This window comes from Ziziphus jujuba, chromosome 8, assembly GCF_031755915.1.
Source record: "Ziziphus jujuba cultivar Dongzao chromosome 8, ASM3175591v1".
Classification (NCBI taxonomy): domain Eukaryota; kingdom Viridiplantae; phylum Streptophyta; class Magnoliopsida; order Rosales; family Rhamnaceae; genus Ziziphus; species Ziziphus jujuba.
The window spans coordinates 1,198,197-1,215,808 of NC_083386.1; the positions used below are offsets into that span (position 1 = coordinate 1,198,197).

The 17,612-nt window shown below is 33.7% G+C and overlaps 4 protein-coding genes across 4 annotated transcripts; all 4 read left to right on the plus strand.

Moving 5' to 3' along the window:
- The first annotated feature begins 5,478 nt into the window (after positions 1-5,478).
- Positions 5,479-8,445, plus strand: LOC107424404 (uncharacterized). Its single transcript, XM_048469499.2, has 5 exons — positions 5,479-6,368; positions 6,526-6,583; positions 6,716-6,799; positions 6,919-7,054; positions 7,489-8,445. Exons 1-5 carry the CDS (start codon positions 5,684-5,686, stop codon positions 7,789-7,791), a joined length of 1,266 nt encoding a protein of 421 aa, XP_048325456.2. The 5' UTR covers positions 5,479-5,683; the 3' UTR covers positions 7,792-8,445.
- Positions 8,446-9,478: 1,033 nt separating this feature from the next.
- LOC125421431 (16.9 kDa class I heat shock protein 3-like) lies at positions 9,479-10,441 on the plus strand. The gene has a single exon (XM_048470455.2). The coding sequence runs from the start codon at positions 9,741-9,743 to the stop codon at positions 10,248-10,250; it is 510 nt and encodes a 169-aa protein (XP_048326412.1). The 5' UTR covers positions 9,479-9,740; the 3' UTR covers positions 10,251-10,441.
- Positions 10,442-12,355: 1,914 nt separating this feature from the next.
- LOC107424115 (peroxidase 7) lies at positions 12,356-13,516 on the plus strand. The gene is made up of 2 exons (XM_016033832.3): positions 12,356-12,622; positions 12,767-13,516. The coding sequence occupies exons 1-2, from the start codon at positions 12,356-12,358 to the stop codon at positions 13,514-13,516; spliced, it is 1,017 nt and encodes a 338-aa protein (XP_015889318.2).
- A 1,881-nt stretch (positions 13,517-15,397) lies between these two features.
- LOC107424522 (metacaspase-5) lies at positions 15,398-17,596 on the plus strand. The gene is made up of 2 exons (XM_016034351.4): positions 15,398-15,901; positions 16,473-17,596. Exons 1-2 carry the CDS (start codon positions 15,556-15,558, stop codon positions 17,393-17,395), a joined length of 1,269 nt encoding a protein of 422 aa, XP_015889837.2. The 5' UTR covers positions 15,398-15,555; the 3' UTR covers positions 17,396-17,596.
- Positions 17,597-17,612: the final 16 nt, after the last annotated feature.

Here is a 17,612-nt window from a genome sequence, read left to right on the forward strand (position 1 = left end):
ATCTCATAAAAAATAATACATGGCTTATCAAAACGTCTTGATAAATTTTTTATTAATACCTTATTTAACAGTTTTTGAATCTCTTCAGAAGTTGAAATTTAAAAACTCATTTAAAATTGATATGAGTTTTTATAAAATTCATTTTGCCCTCTAAAATTTTTGTATTTTATTATATTTATATAAAATTTCAAATACATTTTTAAATATAATCCTTGAAAGATCCAAACGTAATAAATAAGGTCCCAATGGAAAATTGATTAAGTTGCTTTGACGGGAAACTAATTGTATGTAAATATATTTTTAATCTCATTATTTTGATTATTACACTTATTTGAATTTAGGAACTCATACATGGAATGCGAACATTGCCATTAGATTGTCCTCACAAGAATATAATTTTTTTATTGAAATATAGAAATTTGAACTTTAAGGCCCCGTTTGAGATTGATTTTGGAGCTTCAAACTAATTATCGAATAATTTAAAGCTATTTAAGTGCTTGATAAAATTAATATATGTATATAGAAAGAGTTGATATTCTTGGTATCTGTTGTTGAAAATCAGCAATAAACTAGTTTTCAATATTCTGATTTTAGTTTATCTAATTGTTTATAATTAAAATGTCAATTTTAACCCTCATTAAAAAATTAATATCATTCTTGTTCTAGATTTATTAATATTCTTCTAAATGACGTTATAAATCTTTTTTATTAGATCTGCCAATGCAAATAGATTCATATTAAAAAATAATCTTCCATTTTTTTCCCCTTTATGAGCCATTGAGAGTAGGGGTGGGCAAAATCCAATCCAACCCGTTTAACCCGTCCAATCCAATCCATTTTTAACGGTTTGGATTGGATTTTTACATCAATTGGATTGGATTGGGTTCAAAATATTATAAATTGTATGGATTGGATTGGTTATGGATTAGAAATATAAATCCAATCCAATCCAAATAATATATTATATAACTAAAAAATTATATATTTTTTATTTTTTTCATTTTTATATATTAATTTTAGAATTTTTTTTCATTTTTATATAGTAATTTTTAATTTTTTTCCCATTTTTATATATTGATTTTTAATATATATATATATATATAATTTTTTTTTCTTTTGCATCCCCATATCTCAAATCTCAAATCAAATTGTAAGTTGTAACCTTAAACTAAACATTTACCTTTGTTGCCGCCCACTACCAGTCCATCACCATCACCATAATATATATATATATATATATATTTTTACATCCCCATCATATATATATATATATACATATATTGTATCCAATTGTTACTTATATATATATATATATATATAAATGTTTAAATATAATTTATTGCTAATTTTATTGTTTTGACCTTTGTAGACCTTACAGAATCAACTAAAATTAGTGAACCTGTCAACGATGATTGATTTATGATTTACCAAAGTTTTAAGGTTAAAAAAAAAAAAGAATTATGCATTGATTCTTGAGTGAATGAATTTAGACGAATGTATTATTTTACATTATTTGTTTTAACAATTTTAATTTGATTTTATAGGAGTAAGATGATGACATTAATATTTATTATTTAATAAGTGCATGATGTGTATCATTTGCTACATTTTCTTCTTTATTTTTCATTGAAAACTATGTTGTATTATTCTAATTGTATTTTATGTTTGGATAATTATAATTTATTATTTATATTTTATATTTAAAAAAATTTTTATTTGTATTATATATTTATAAATTAGTAAGTTTCAAACCGATCAACCAATCCAAACCAAACCGATCATAAATGGTTTGGTTTGGTTTGGATTTAATGCCTCAATGGTTTGGTTTGGATTGTAAAATAAAAAAACCGATATGTATGGATTGGATTGTATTTCGGTCCAAAACCGAACCAATCCAATCCATGCCCACCCCTAATTGAGAGATCGAAACTTCAAAAGCGATAGGCATAATTAAAATTTTTTATTCTTTATTTTTTTCATGTACTGTATATACATATTTGGATCAACATTTGAAAAAAAATTATGTTAAATATTTAATAATATATGTTAATATATTTATGTAATAATAAAAAAATAATAATACAAGTAAAAAAATGATAATAAATAATATATCTGTTAGTCCTTAACTGCAATAATAATTAAACACCATTATTTTTTAAATATTAATTTTGAATCATATAATAATTATAAAATAATAATTTATAAGCACACAACTGATTCTTTCCCTAATATAATTAAAGTTGATTTTCTTAAAAAGCTAGAGGAATACCAAATTAAACTTTACTAGTATGTAAACAAATTAAAAACCTCCTAGCCTCCAAATTAAACCACCAAATCCTCCCTCTAAAGTAAAGAGCTGGTCAAAATAATGCTAAAATCGTAAGGTGAAAGCTTAAACATATATTTGGATACGGAATGGAAGCCTCCAGGAAATGAGAATCATGTGAATATTTATGAGAAAATAGAAATAAAATGAATTAGGAAGGTGGGGGGTTTTATATTTAAGTCGAAAAAATTTCCAATTGTCAGTTGGACAATTTTTGCATAATTTGTTGTCTGAAGATTGAAACTAATGATTGATTAGAATTATACAGTGTCGGTTATACATCACATGGGATGTCTCATTCACTTGCATTGTTATGTTAAAATTATTCATTAAATAAAAAGCTGATTTGGTAATGATGGTAAATTTCTTCCAATATAAAGTACCCTACTTCTCTACCTACAACACTTTAGGGCTTAATTACATATTAGGAAACATCTAGGGTGGTGGCATTCGAAAATTCCTTATGAAAATGCATCAACCAATCCATGTGGGTTCTTTTTTTTTATTTTTTTATTTTTATTTTCTTATCATAACCAGTCCAAGTGGTTGAACAGGATGATTTATTAACTAACTTTAATTAACACATTATTTTTGTTTTTAATGCTGATGGTAACACGGCATCATATAGTATTCATTTATTATTATTTTATGTTTTATATCTATATATATATATATTAGTTTGGATATGTGATTCATTATTATTGACAATTACTTTTCTAACATTAAACAGATTAAGTTCTTTTTTTTTTTTTTTTTTTTGTTTTTTCTTTCCTCTTTATATATATAATACAAACTGGTGCATAAATAAACTTAAATAACAGGTTGAGTTTGCATTATTATTTTGTCAGGGTTAAAAATTTGCTTGCAAGGCCTAGGGTTACAGGGCATATCCCATTGTACCTTTTTTTTCAATATGCTTTGTTGTACGTACCCCAATAGATGGTTGCATTGGGGGGGGGGGTGTTGGGTTGGTTTATTTGTTCAGACAAATGGATAAGGCATTTTGTGTGAGTGGATCGATGTTCCAATTCCCTTTACGGTATGCTCAATGATTTATGGTTCAAGTTTTAGTCCCAACATTGTGTCAAGATTTTTAGGTGACTCGAAACACTCCATTTGGTAGGAAGATAATATTGTGTATAAGAGAAATATTAATATCCATTATTACAATCTGTAAAATTTAGAGTTTGTACACCTTAGGACTTTGTAAGATTTTTGCTTTAGATCCAGATCCGCCCAGGTTGTGTAGGATCTTCATTCCTAATTAATTTGGGGGCGTTGATTCACTTGGAAGCAAGGTTTCCTCACTCCATTATCATAAGGCCCTTTTACCCTGTAAAATTGTTATAGTCTGGGAAGCAGATCTCAGGCTCAGCATAGGGTCCACAATGCAAGAATCTAGCCATATGGTTTTAAAGTGGCATGATTATATGTATGGCTCTGAATTCTGATAAAGCATAAACATTACAAAATGATACCGATAAGTCTTCCATTCTACATTCTACAAGCTACCAGATCAGAGTAATTTAGCCACATATATAATTACCATTCAGTCATTATTTTCACGACTATTGTTGTTGCTATAGTATAGTTATCATCAATTATACCACCATTATTGGACCATTGATTTTTGGCTTAATTTTCTAGTTTACTGCTTCAAGTCATCAGATTCACATTATATATTTCACTCCTAATGTAAAAATTTTCCAAGATGGAAAGAAAACCAAAACCAAGCTTAGCTCTCTTTGTATTTTTCACCTGATCACCTTTTTCCAAAATAAAGACTACAGTACCGGCTAGAAGCATTATTCTTTTCTTCCTCTGTACCCTTTTCTTTATTTGGAACACCCAAATGATCCAGTTAGCTTGGTTTAACAAGCTCATTTGCAGCCCGAGGGTGCTGCATGCCTTATTGACGCATGAATTTCCATCATAATTAAAAAGAAAAAAGTTAAAAAAAAAAAGAAAAAAGAAAAAAGAGAAAAAGTTGAGGTCTTTACAGTGTGATTGGTTTAAGGAAGAACAAATTGTAGCCAGTTTGTCTTGAGAGGGAATAAGTATATTAAAATATGAATTATATTAATTAAAAGCAGTGATGTTTAGAAAAGGTCATGTGTGGACTTGTAAGTATAAGAAGTTTTGTATTTTTGATTAATTGGTTACAACACCAACTAGACCCTAACTAATTTCAACCTCAAAAGGTTCTCAAAATTAGTCTGTCTTACCTCAAAAGGCCCCCACTTTGTGATATAAACAGTCCACATTATTAATTCCTTAGTGTTCTCATGACCAAAAGAATTGAGAGAGAGAGAGAGATTCCCCATTCTGCAGGCTCCAGCTAAAAAGAAAATATCAATAATTGGTGTTTTACTTGCGGTGTTACCTTACTTATCCACCACTCCAGCTAAAGTCTCCTGTTTTTTTGTTTTTTTTGGTTTTTTTTTTTTTTTTTGGGGGGGGGGGGGGGGGTGTGGGGTGTGGTGGGGGAGAAGAAGTGAGGAACAACATGAGAAGGCATATGGATAGATATATCTCCAAAGTATGATCAACCATGAAAGTGGAAATAGGGAAGTTCCAACTTCCAAGTGAAAAAGCATGGTGGCAATCAGCACAATATCCCACCCAAAGAATCCCCAATTTTAATCGCCACCATGATTCTCTCCCTCTTTTTTTTTTAATAATACATAAATAATCAAAATCATCATTTATATATATATATATATATATATGTGGAAATTCTATAGTGAGGACGGTCCGTATGAGGATTGCAGTATTAGTGACGGTTTTTCATAATATTAACGACGGTCTTTTAGAAAATCATTATCAATACTATGAAAAACTGTCACCAATATTGTGGTCCGCATGAGTACAGTCCTCACCATAAACGGACTGTATATATATATATATATATATATATATATATATATATATATGTATATATATATATATATATATGAAATGGCCAAGTAATAAGCGTGTGTATTTGTCACATATATGCACACTTATTGGCAAGGCTCGTGGTCATAATCATGGGCAAAAAGCAATGCCCCTCCTCACAAGTCACAAGACCTTGTATGGCAGACTCCAACCTTCCCATGTTACATGTTGTCCCCACCTTCCCTCCCTTTTATAAATACACCCTCCTTCCCTCTCCCCATTCCTTGACTCCCACCCCTCCCTCAGCTTCCCTCCCCAGGTCCCTTCTTCTGTCTGATCTTCTATACTATTTATTAATACTATCCTCTTCATCGCCCAAACAAACTCTATAATTATATATATATATATATATATATTATCTCTTCCAATTAACATTTCTGTTTATTGTTATTCTTATCAAACACATACATATATATATAAATGTGCAGCTCTGAGGCCAAGGTGACCGTGGGAGTTTCCGTCACTCCCGCGGTGGCCAGGATAAATGGTCGACCGGTCTTGCAGCCCACTTGTAACCGAGTTCCGAGCCTAGATAGGAGGAACACCATTAAGAAGAAAGCTCCTCAGGCCATTACTCCACCACCACCGCAACCTCTTCCACAATTGACTACACCTCCAATCTCTCCAAAGTCAAAGTCCCCAAGGCCACCCGCTATAAAGAGAGGGAATGACCCCAATGCCTTGAATTCAAGTTCTGAGAAGGTTGTGACCCCAGGAGGCGCCACTAGTAGAGCTAAGTTGCTGGAAAGGAAGAAGTCCAAAAGCTTTAAGGGTATTATCAGTGTTGGTGATCATCATGGTGATGGTGGTGATATCAATGGAGGTTTTGGTCGTTGTGGAATTTCTTCTTCTTCTTCTTCTTCTATTGAGGCGTCATTGAGTTATTCGTCTTCTTTGATCACTGAGGCACCTGGAAGCATTGCTGCTGTGAGAAGGGAGCAGATGGCACTTCAACATGCCCAAAGAAAGATGAGAATTGCTCATTATGGAAGATCAAAGTCTGCTAAGTTTGAAAAGGTTGTTCCACTTGATTCTTCCACTAGTACATTTTCTAACAAGACAGCCGAGGAAGAGAAAAGGTGCAGTTTCATCACTCCCAATTCAGGTATATATTTCATATCTACTTAAAATTATGTTTCTAATCTAATTAATTTTAGTATTATTTAATTTATTAGTCACTGCAATTAATATTATTATTATTATTATATATAAATGTGGTATGGACACGAAAATGAATGTCACTCTCTTTCTAATGTGTCCAGATCCCATCTATGTTGCTTATCATGATGAAGAATGGGGAGTTCCTGTCCATGATGACAAGTAATTATTTTAATTCTCTATATTTCTCTCCCTCTCTCTCATATGTGACTCAGTGTAACTAGCTAGTTTTGCTGATATATATATATATATATATATTGATTTGTTTTTTCTTCGTAATTTTGTGAAAAATAGGATGTTGTTTGAACTGCTTGTTCTAAGTGGAGCTCAAGTTGGCTGTGAGTGGACTTCCATCCTCAAGAAACGTCAAGAATTCAGGTGGGTTTCTCGCTATAATTAAGTTGTAATTAATATATATATATATATGGTTCTGATAATTAGAGAGATATGCATATAGTTAACTAATGTGCATGAGCTTCTCCTTTTTCCTCCATCAGGGATGCATTTTCAGGGTTTGATGCAGAAACTGTATCCAACTTCACTGACAAACAGATGATGTCAATTAGTTCACGATATGGCATTGACATTAGCCGGATTCGAGGAATTGTTGACAACTCTATCAGAATTCTGGAGGTAAACTTTGCCTTAAAATCCCCAAGGTTTTGTCCCCTATACAAATATCCATCCTTTTTTTTTTTATTTTTAATTTTTATATGCATTCCTCAACTTGTTTTTGCGTTAAAGATAATAATTTTCCTCATCCACCCAAAACAACACTAGTCTGAGAAAATAATATAAAAAATAAAAATATATATTGACTCGATTGTGAACAAGTTAAGCAATTAATCTTTGCGCAAGTGAGTTCCAAGCTGTTATGATTTTAACACCTGACCACAGTGGCCCCCACCTGGGATGTTTATCACATGTCTTTGGATACTTTGCTTGCATTTCTCATCCATATACATATATTTTCAGGAATGTTCGATTAATATGTATAACAATCTTTTTCTGGTAAATATATGTATAAAAATCTTGGTAATAACATATGAAGTTGTAAATACCAACAGGTGAAGGGGGAATTTGGGTCATTTGAGAAATACATATGGGGTTTTGTGAATCACAAGGCAATCTCCACCCACTACAAAACAGGGCAGAGAATCCCCGTGAAGACCTCAAAGTCAGAAAGCATAAGCAAAGACATGGTCCGGAGGGGGTTTAGGTTCGTTGGTCCAACCGTGGTCCATTCATTCATGCAAGCCGCAGGACTCACCAATGACCACTTGGTCACCTGCCGCAGGCACCTCCAATGCACCTTGTTAGCAGCTCGCCGTCCCATTTCTTCTACTGCAGAGCCAGAACCGACCCTATAGCCGTACAAACACACACACATATATCTATATATATATATATATATTTATATATAATATCAATTTGACGTCTCCAAATTATGAGAAAAGAAGAACATGTATAACCAATCCCCAAATCCCATGATAATATTGAATTAAAAGCTAACGTGATTGGTTTGTGTATAATATAGATAGATAGAAGGAAAAAGGTTGTGACTTGGTGAGATTTTTAATGATTAGTGAGTGTGTGAGATTTGGTTATTAGAGAGAAGAATATGAACCAAAAAAAAAAAAAAGGTAAAGAAAGGGTTGTAGGGGAGACAGAGAGCATGTGCAAATGGGAGGCAGAGGCATGTGTGGCTGTCAGTTTGCTTTATCATTTCCATTTCCATGTGATTCCTCCCAAACTCATTTTGCATTATTTTATTTCCTTTTAACGGCTTGTGTGTGTGTGTGTGTGTGTGTGTCTGTGTGAGCAGAAAGAGAGATAGGACCATATATGCCATATCCTTATTCTCTTTTCTATTTGGCTTTTGCTTATTGAGTTTGGTGTTAATGTAATCTTCTAACCCCCTTTGTGGCATTGGGGTGGGAATATTTATATGTAGCCCCAGTTGATGATGTATCTTGGATTTACATGGATTTTTCTTTTTTGAGTGCTTGTTTTTAATTATATTATACGATATTTGTAATGTGCTGCTCTCTAGTCTCTACCGTTTGCTTAGGCATTACATATTTGATTTTTTTTTTCCCGAAGATCGTGAATGAGGTTGGAATATTTATAAATATCTTCTCCATGTGCCCACTTTCATTTTAGCAAACACCTTTTCCATCGTCTCTAACTACTATGTTTTGTATCTTTTGGATGGCAAATGACAATGTCTTGTTATTCTTCAACCAAAAGAGAAACAACAGGACTAAATCGACTTTTTGCTCATGTGCTAGAAAAAAGGATTGGAATATATATTCCGCTAAACCCCCACGTTGGATCCAACCTTGCCTACCAAATCTGCCAAATGGCCAATTATAATAAATGAGAGGCTTCAAATTTTAGAAGACTATAAGATTAATGTTTGAATATAATTTCACCTATTCTATTTTAACAATATAAAAAGTTTATCGGCAAGGAACATTCTTTGATTCCAGTTGTATTTTAAGAAAATATTTGCTTTATTTTGTTAATGTTATAGTTTAAACATTTTATGAGATGTTTCCTTACCTATAAATCATTTCTAATTTTTAAGAAAGTGATTTGACAAGACTTGTAGCAATCATAAACAATATTGGAACCACAATGTTGCCATAGTAGGGTGTGCATACTTAACTGATGGTGTGCCCTATCCCTAGCAACCATTAATATTATATATATATATATATATATATATTCCTCTACTAAAACAACAACACCTATAAAAACGGATATATGAAAGTAAACATTTTAATTTGGTAATTTGTATTGAGGAAGATAAAAAGCTTAATTAATTTCCGGCATCACAACCCATAAAAGTTGAGTTACAGAGATTTTTATTTTTCCCCCTCTTTTGGTAGTGGGGCGGACCAGTCACAGACATATTTTGATTTATGTTATTGTTTACTTTTTTTTAAGAATTATTTATGGCATTATTTTTCTTATTTATTAGAGAAAAAGGAAAATAAAAAGAAAGTGTAGAAGGTTCTAAGACCATATTTCCAGCTTCTCCCAGAGACTTCTCCACCATTGAATTCCACCCTTTAATTAATTACCTAAAACATTTCCTTGTCCACCTCATCAACCAAATATTCGGACCAGAAATTTCAAGAAGCTGCTTTTACCTTCTTTTTCATCTAGTATAAATAATATCCAAATCTATCCCACAGCAATCTGACCCAGCAGTCAACTTGAACAAATTAAAGCTAAGCAAACCATATACGCCCTTGAAATTATAGCTAGTGTCTCAACTGTCTGTCTTAAAAGTCTCAAACAACATACCAATATGTCGTTTTTGTTGTCCCAAGGCAAGGTTTTGGACCCATACTTCAATGGTTTCTTCGCCAACGACTTGGAGTTGGAGTTGGAGTCGTCGTCATCAGGGAACAGGAACACCAACATGGACTGGAAAGAAACCTCCCATGCCCACATCTTCCTTATGGATCTTCCTGGTCTTACAAAAGAGGACGTCAAACTTGAGCTCCATCAAGGCAGACTTGTCCATGTGACTGCACACAGAAAAGAGGAGGAGAATAAGGGCGACAAGTGGCACTGCAGGGAGAGGACAGGTGGCACTTTCAAGAGGCAGTTCCGGTTGCCTGAAAATGCAAAGGTGGATGAAATCAAGGCTGAAATGCATGATGGAGTACTGGTGATCCGTGTGCCCAAGGATAACACCACCTCCAAATTTAAGCACTGCAACAAGAAGGTTCATATCTCTGCCACTGATGGGGATGATCAACAACAGCAACATGCTTCCAAAGGATTTGGTCGTTTTGTTTGCTGCAAAGTTTGATTAGACATGCCAATCAAGCGGCATTGATAATATTATAAATCGATTTTTCATCTATTATACATTCATTTGCCTTAAATATTGGTTTGAAACTATGTATATACATATATCAAGTGTAATAAGTTATTGTATTGATCATGTGGATTACTGGCTGTGTGTATCTATGTACAAATGAGATATAATTAATTAATATATGTATGCTTGAATTTAATTTGCCTTTATCCACTTTTTTTTTTTTCCATGTTCATTTATACAATTGATACGCTTGAATTGATCAAATTAATATATATGCATTTGTAAGCAAGAAACTATATATATTAGTTGTGGAAGGGTGCTGTTATGCATGTATATTCAAGATTGAACAAATAGTGTACCTTGGATATGAAATTATAGAAGCTTTTCTGATCACCAGCATCTAATAAAACAACGTGTAGTGTAGTACATATGTATATATGGAATTCATTAAGAGGTATATTTGACATTTGATCAATTAACAAAATGACAATTAATATGGAATCAATGAAAGTTATACATACATGTATTTATTTATATATATATATATATATATTTACACACATATATATGGTTTATCTTTTTGCAACACGCTTACTTGCACAATTATATCTCTGTTATTTTAATGAACAAGTGGACGTCTTATATGTATATACACATGTATATATATATATATATATATATGGATACATATATTTGAGGGTGTTTTAGCACCACTTCTGAATCTGAAGAAGCTCTTCAAACTTTCGCGTGGCATTGTTATAATATATTGTGAACCAGATAATAATTACAGTAGTTGTAGGTCGGTATGATTAAAAGTGATATATAACCAATCAAAATTGGGACAGATAGTTTTTGCTGGAGTCCTGGGTTCCAAGTGTTGGGAAAATATCATTGATGAATATATGTAAATATATGTGGATAATTTAATACAAAATAAATAAAAATAAATACAAAATCAATAAAGCATTTTAGAATCTGTAGATCTTTGAAATTGATCTACTTTCTACAAAGGTTGACCGAGATCTGTGTGATACCACAGTATCTTTAAGATGTTTTACGTCCACCGGTACAAGAGTTTTGTAGCGAACGTCTTCCAGGATACAACGGCTGTAAAAAACTTTCAGATACAGCACTTCTGAAGCTTTTCTCTTCGAACTTTCTGTGTATTTTCACTTTACCACTGTTTCTTTTCTTTTCTTTTCCCTTTCTATATTTCTCTCCAAAAATAAAATTTAAAAAAGAACATTCCAGTTTTTACAACCTTCAAACTCTCATTAGGAGTTATTCTCCCGTAAAACTCTCTCCCACTATATCAAAAAGATTATTTTATTTAAATAAATAAATAAAATATTATATCAAAACTCAACAACTAAAACCCAAATCATTCACACTAGTGGGCCTAGGCCCAACTCCAACAATTTCTCTCCAAAAATAAAATTGAAAAAAAGAACATTCCAGTTTTTGCAACCTTCAAACTCTTATTAGAAGTTATTCTCCCGTAAAACTCTCTCCCACTATATCAAAAAAATTATTTTATTTAAATAAATAAATAAAATATTATATCAAAACTCAACAACCAAAACCCAAATCATTCACACTAGTGGGCCTAGGCCCAACTCTAACACCAAGTTCGTTCTTCACCAAATAAAAAGGGAATTATGAATAAATCTTCGGCCGGACCGTCCCTGAGATATACCATATATGTATATATATATATATATATATATTGAATATATATATATATATTGATCGACGAGTGTTACCCAAAAAGAAAAAAAAAATTAAAAAAATAAAAGGAACTAATTTGATATGAGAGAGGCAGAGTTGGCAGCTAAAATCCTACATGTTTGCATGTCATGATCATATATGTGCCTGATGTGGGAATGAGTGCTTGTCACGTATTTTGTTCTATACATATATATGATATATATATATATATATATACACACACACCTGTATATATCACCTGCTAATGGTACTCATTAAGAAGATCATCAGAAACCGCATATATCTATATATATATATATTACATAAAAGTTTCTCTTGCAGTTGTGGGTTTATTATAAGTACAGTACTGTGTTAGCAAGTAGATGATGAAGAAGTTGTATTTGACAGTCCTTTTTGTGTTTGTATTTATTGTGGAGGTGATGGTGGTGGTATCAGTTGGAGGCATTCAACCTGTTAATAGAGTGCCAAAAATTCTGCCAAATCCAGTGGATCTCCTGTCTTTCACTCACTACCTTACGACATGCCCAGACGCTGAGGCCATCATCCAGAGAAAAGTCAGTGCCTGGATTCAGAAGGACTACACCTTGGCTGCTAGCATTATTCGCTTGCACTTCCATGACTGTGCTGTCAGGGTATACATGCATGTATCTTTTAATATTATATATATATATATATATATCAATAAGTGAGCTCCCTAGCTTTCATTTTCTATGCAATATATGGCATGCAATGCCATTTAAAATTCCAGTTATAATATGACATTGCATACAATGCAGGGCTGTGACGCATCGGTATTGCTAAACCATAGAGGGAGTGAAAGGAGAGCCTTTGCTAGCAGGACATTAAGAGGTTTTCATATAATAGACGATATCAAGGCAGAGCTTGAAACAATATGTCCCAGAACCGTGTCGTGTGCTGACATTCTTACTGCTGCAGCCAGAGATGCCACTGTCCAGCTGAATGGTCCATTTTGGCAAGTCCCACTTGGCCGCAGAGATGGAAGAATCTCCATTTCCAAAGAAGCAGGCATGGTTCCTCAGGGTCATGAAAACGTCACCGCTTTGATTGAATTCTTCCAAGCACGCGGCTTGAACATTCTTGATCTGGTTATCCTCTCTGGCTCACACACCATTGGTAGAAGTTCTTGCTATTCCTTCAAGCACAGGCTCTCCAACTTTAATGGAACCAGAAAACCCGATCCTTCGCTGGACGCCAATTATTTGAACATCTTGAAGAAGAAATATTGCAAGAGGAACTTGGACTTGGTTGATCTTGATGTTACAACTCCTAGGGTCTTTGATACGGCGTATTACACAAATCTGAAGAAGAAAAAGGGGTTGTTGTCTACGGATCAGTTGCTGTATTCGGATGGAAGAACTGCTCCATTCGTTGATGCATTGGCATCACAGCCTTCGCTGTTTGAGAACCAGTTTGCAGTGTCCATGGTCAAGCTTGGAAATGTTCAAGTTCTTACTAGGCCCCATGAAGGAGAAATCCGCGTCAATTGCAATTTTGTCAACTACTAATTTCATTATCCTTGGCTTATAATTGCCTGCCTATATGTTAACATATTAATAATGTTCTATATAGATTCCATATTTATGTGTCTTCCTTTCTGTCACTAAATTTGTACTCGAATAAGTTGCATATTATATTGCTTTTGCTTTTGTGAAGGAGAAATATATATATATATATATATATATTGTAATGACAAATTATTATGAAATGATGACAAAGTTTATATTTTTCAAATGCATGCTTGCTTTCATATATTTGTATAAATATGCAGATTAGTTTTTCACAGGTTTGAAATTATACAAAGGGGGTTGCGGATCAATTGAAGAAAGCCATGAATTGCAGAAGAAAGTGATATATATATATATATATATATGGATATATGATGTCTGTCGGTAAAAGTATATACGTGTAAAAATTTGAATTGTGTTGATCCTTGAAACGAAAAATTGGTAGCTAGTAAAGTAGAATTAAAGAAAATGAAACGAAGGTGGGATAAGAGTATAAATTTGTGTTTCCTTCCCTAAGTATTATAATTTAAAGGCCTCACACAGTTTCTCTATTAAAGGTTAAAGTGCTTTTGTATATATATTTCTTTATGTATTATAGGATTCTAATAATTAAACATGCTTCTCTGAATATTTTTTTTGTAGAAAATTAAATTAAAAAATGTTGAACAAATTCGAACGGTTGATAAAAAGTCCAAAATGTTTGCACAATAAAATAATTAAAAATTTTGCTGACGTAAACAAAGAAGAAGACTATTGTGATTGGGTCTTTACTCTTTGGAAGTTGATGAGCTTGCCTGCCTGCTTGTCCCTTGTACTGTATCCCTCCCACTCCCGCACCCACACCCGCTCTTCTTTTCATTCTCTTTTCTCACCGTGCCTCATTCAAAGTCTATATTCCTAGGGATGGCAATTTGTCCCGTACGGCCTAATACCTGCGGTGCACCGTCCCTAATGAGGTGGTTTTTCTCCGAAAATTTGGAAATACGAGGCGGCTTAGGGCAAATGCCTAAAAACCGAGTTGGGAACGGGGAATAATAACCCCGTCCTGAATCCACCCTGATATATATATATATATATATTTATTTATTATCTTTTTTTACAAAATTTCATTTATGTAAAATCATTTCTTCTTTTCTTTTCATTTATTTTTTTTAAATATGTATTTTATTATAATTATAAATTTATTTCTTGATGTATTTTATTATATTTTTATTGCATTGTAGTTATTTTTTTTATATTTTAGTCATAAAATAATTTTTTTATATAAATTTATAAAAAAAAATCAATTAAAAAATAAAATGAAAAAAACCGTCATACCCCGTCTCCGCCCCGCTAAATCCCCGATTCCGCCCCGCACATAAAAAAACGGAAAAAATCGCAAAGATAGAATGTAAAATTCCCCATAAAAACGGGGATGGGATTTTAAAAACCGGTTCCACCCCGCTTCGTTGACATCCCTATATATTCCATCTAGAGGTTTCTCTACACTTACATGTACTAAACGCCAATTCGACACCCTATAATAATAATAATAATAATAATAATAATAATAATAATGGTTGGACGTTTTAAACATAATTAAGAATTGTGAAATAATCGAAAGGATTTGGAGAATTTCCATTTTCTTTTAAAAATAAGCTTATCAAATCATATAAATTAAAGATAAAAACTTTGGGATTGGGGTTAGATGGTTTGGGTTGAAAAATAATAATAATACTAATATGAAACAAACCAATTAACCAAGAAGAGCCAGTGAGGGGGGGGGGGCTAACAAGTGGTAATAAGGAATCAGTTTCCTTAATTTATTATAAAAATTGCAAATATAAAGCAAAATTAGGGAGGGCGCTATAAATTAAAAGTGAAAGGACAACACAACAGCATTACATTGATTGGTTTTTTTTTTTGAAAAATTACATTGATTGGTTTGAATATATATATAAGTTGAAAGACCAACTTTCGTTTTTTTCTGAAAGTTAAGGGGCAAAAAAAAGAAAAAAAGAAAAAGACTTTGATTAAGAAAGTTAAAAAAAGAAGAAGAAATGGGAAAGAAGGCGTTGCTGATCGGATGCAATTACCGGGGAACCAAGGCAGAGCTGAAGGGATGCGTGAACGACGTGAAGCGCATGTATAGCTGCCTCGTGGATCGGTTCGGATACTCGGAAGACGACATCACTGTTCTGATCGACACGGATGATTCCTACACTCAACCAACCGGCAAGAACATCCGCAATGCCATCTCCCGCCTCATCCGATCCGCCGAGCCCGGTGACTTTCTCTTCGTCCACTACTCCGGCCACGGCACTCGCCTCCCCGCCGAGACCGGCGAAGACGACGACACTGGCTACGACGAGTGCATCGTCCCCTGCGACATGAACCTCATCACCGGTCTGCTTCAAACACGCACTCTCTCTCTCTCTTTGCCTTATTATCTTTGATCCCTTTTTTTTTTTTAAATATATTTATATATTGGACATATTCCATTGTCGGATATCTAATTCTTGGGATCAAGAATTGTTCTCTAGATAAATTTCCTTTTGATCTTTCCTTTTCGATTTCTTTTGCCAAAAAAAAAAAAAAAAATCCATATAGTGCTTTAATTTAAAACGAATCTAGACCTACTTTTCAATCGCCTATTCACCAAATTTTCTTGATGATATGGATGGATGGATTCTTCATCAAAACCATTTGCAGATTAAAAAAAAAGGATCCGACTTTTTTTTTTTTTTTTTTGGATTCGTGAAAACAGAAGCATAAAATGCTCAAAAATCAAAGAAAATTGATTTATACTTTTCTTCAGACAAGCATACGCAATTGGGCGTATTGTATTGACCAAATAAGATTTCGTGCGGATCCTGAAATTCTTCATGAAAAGCAATTTGCACATAAAGTTGACTTTATTTATTTTTTATTTTTAAAAATTTCCTCGGTTTTAACTTTTGGTAATTTGGTCGAATAGATGACGACTTCAGGGATTTTGTAGACCAAGTCCCAGAAGGTTGCCGCATCACCATTGTATCGGATTCTTGTCACAGTGGGGGCCTCATTGATGAAACTAAAGAGCAAATCGGCGAGAGCACCAAGAACGATAATGAACAAGAAGACGATCGACATGGTGGATTGAAGGGCTTTCTGCATCGCAAGGTTGAAGATACTTTTGAGTCCCGTGGAATCCACCTCCCGTCCAAATTGCGTCACCACCGACAAGAGGATGAAGAGGAACAAGAGAGAGAGATTGAACTTGGATATGGGGAGCAGTGCCTTGTGAAGAGTAGATCCCTGCCACTCTCCACACTTATAGACATACTGAAGCAGAGAACCGGTAAGGATGACATTGATGTCGGGAAGCTGAGGGCGACCCTTTTTGATGTCTTCGGACAGGATGCGAGTCCTAAGGTCAAGAAGTTCATGAAGGTCATCTTCACTAAACTCCACCCCCATGGCAATAGAGAGGGAGAAGGTGAAGATGGAGGTGGCAGTGGGTTCCTGGGGATGGTTGGAAGTCTGGCTCAAGAGTTTCTGAAACATAAGCTTGAGGAGAACGACGAGGAGTATGCAAAACCTGCCTTGGAGACACAAGTGGGTAGCAAGCAAGAGGTTTATGCTGGAGCCTCAAAGCGTGCACTTCCTGATGGTGGCATTCTGATTAGCGGCTGTCAAACACACCAAACTTCTGCTGATGCCACTCCCGCAGGAGATGCTTCACGATCTTATGGAGCTCTTAGCAATGCAATCCAGATTATAATTGCTGAATCAGATGGCTCTATTACCAACCAGGAGCTTGTTCTCAAGGCTAGAAAAATGCTCAAGAGCCAAGGTTTCGCTCAGCAACCTGGCCTCTACTGCAGCGATCATCATGTTGATGCCGCTTTTGTGTGCTGATTACGAAGTTTTTCAAGCTATGAGGAAAGAATAAATAATTTTATTTTATTTTATTTTTTTAGAAACGCATCTACTGCAATCTACTGCAATGACCATTCTATCGTTTTGATGTTTGTAACTGTGTTTTGTGTGATGATCTTACAGTTTTCGCTGCAGAATTATATGATGGTTTGTTTTATACAGTTGGAAGATTAATGTGTATCATGCGCATGCCATG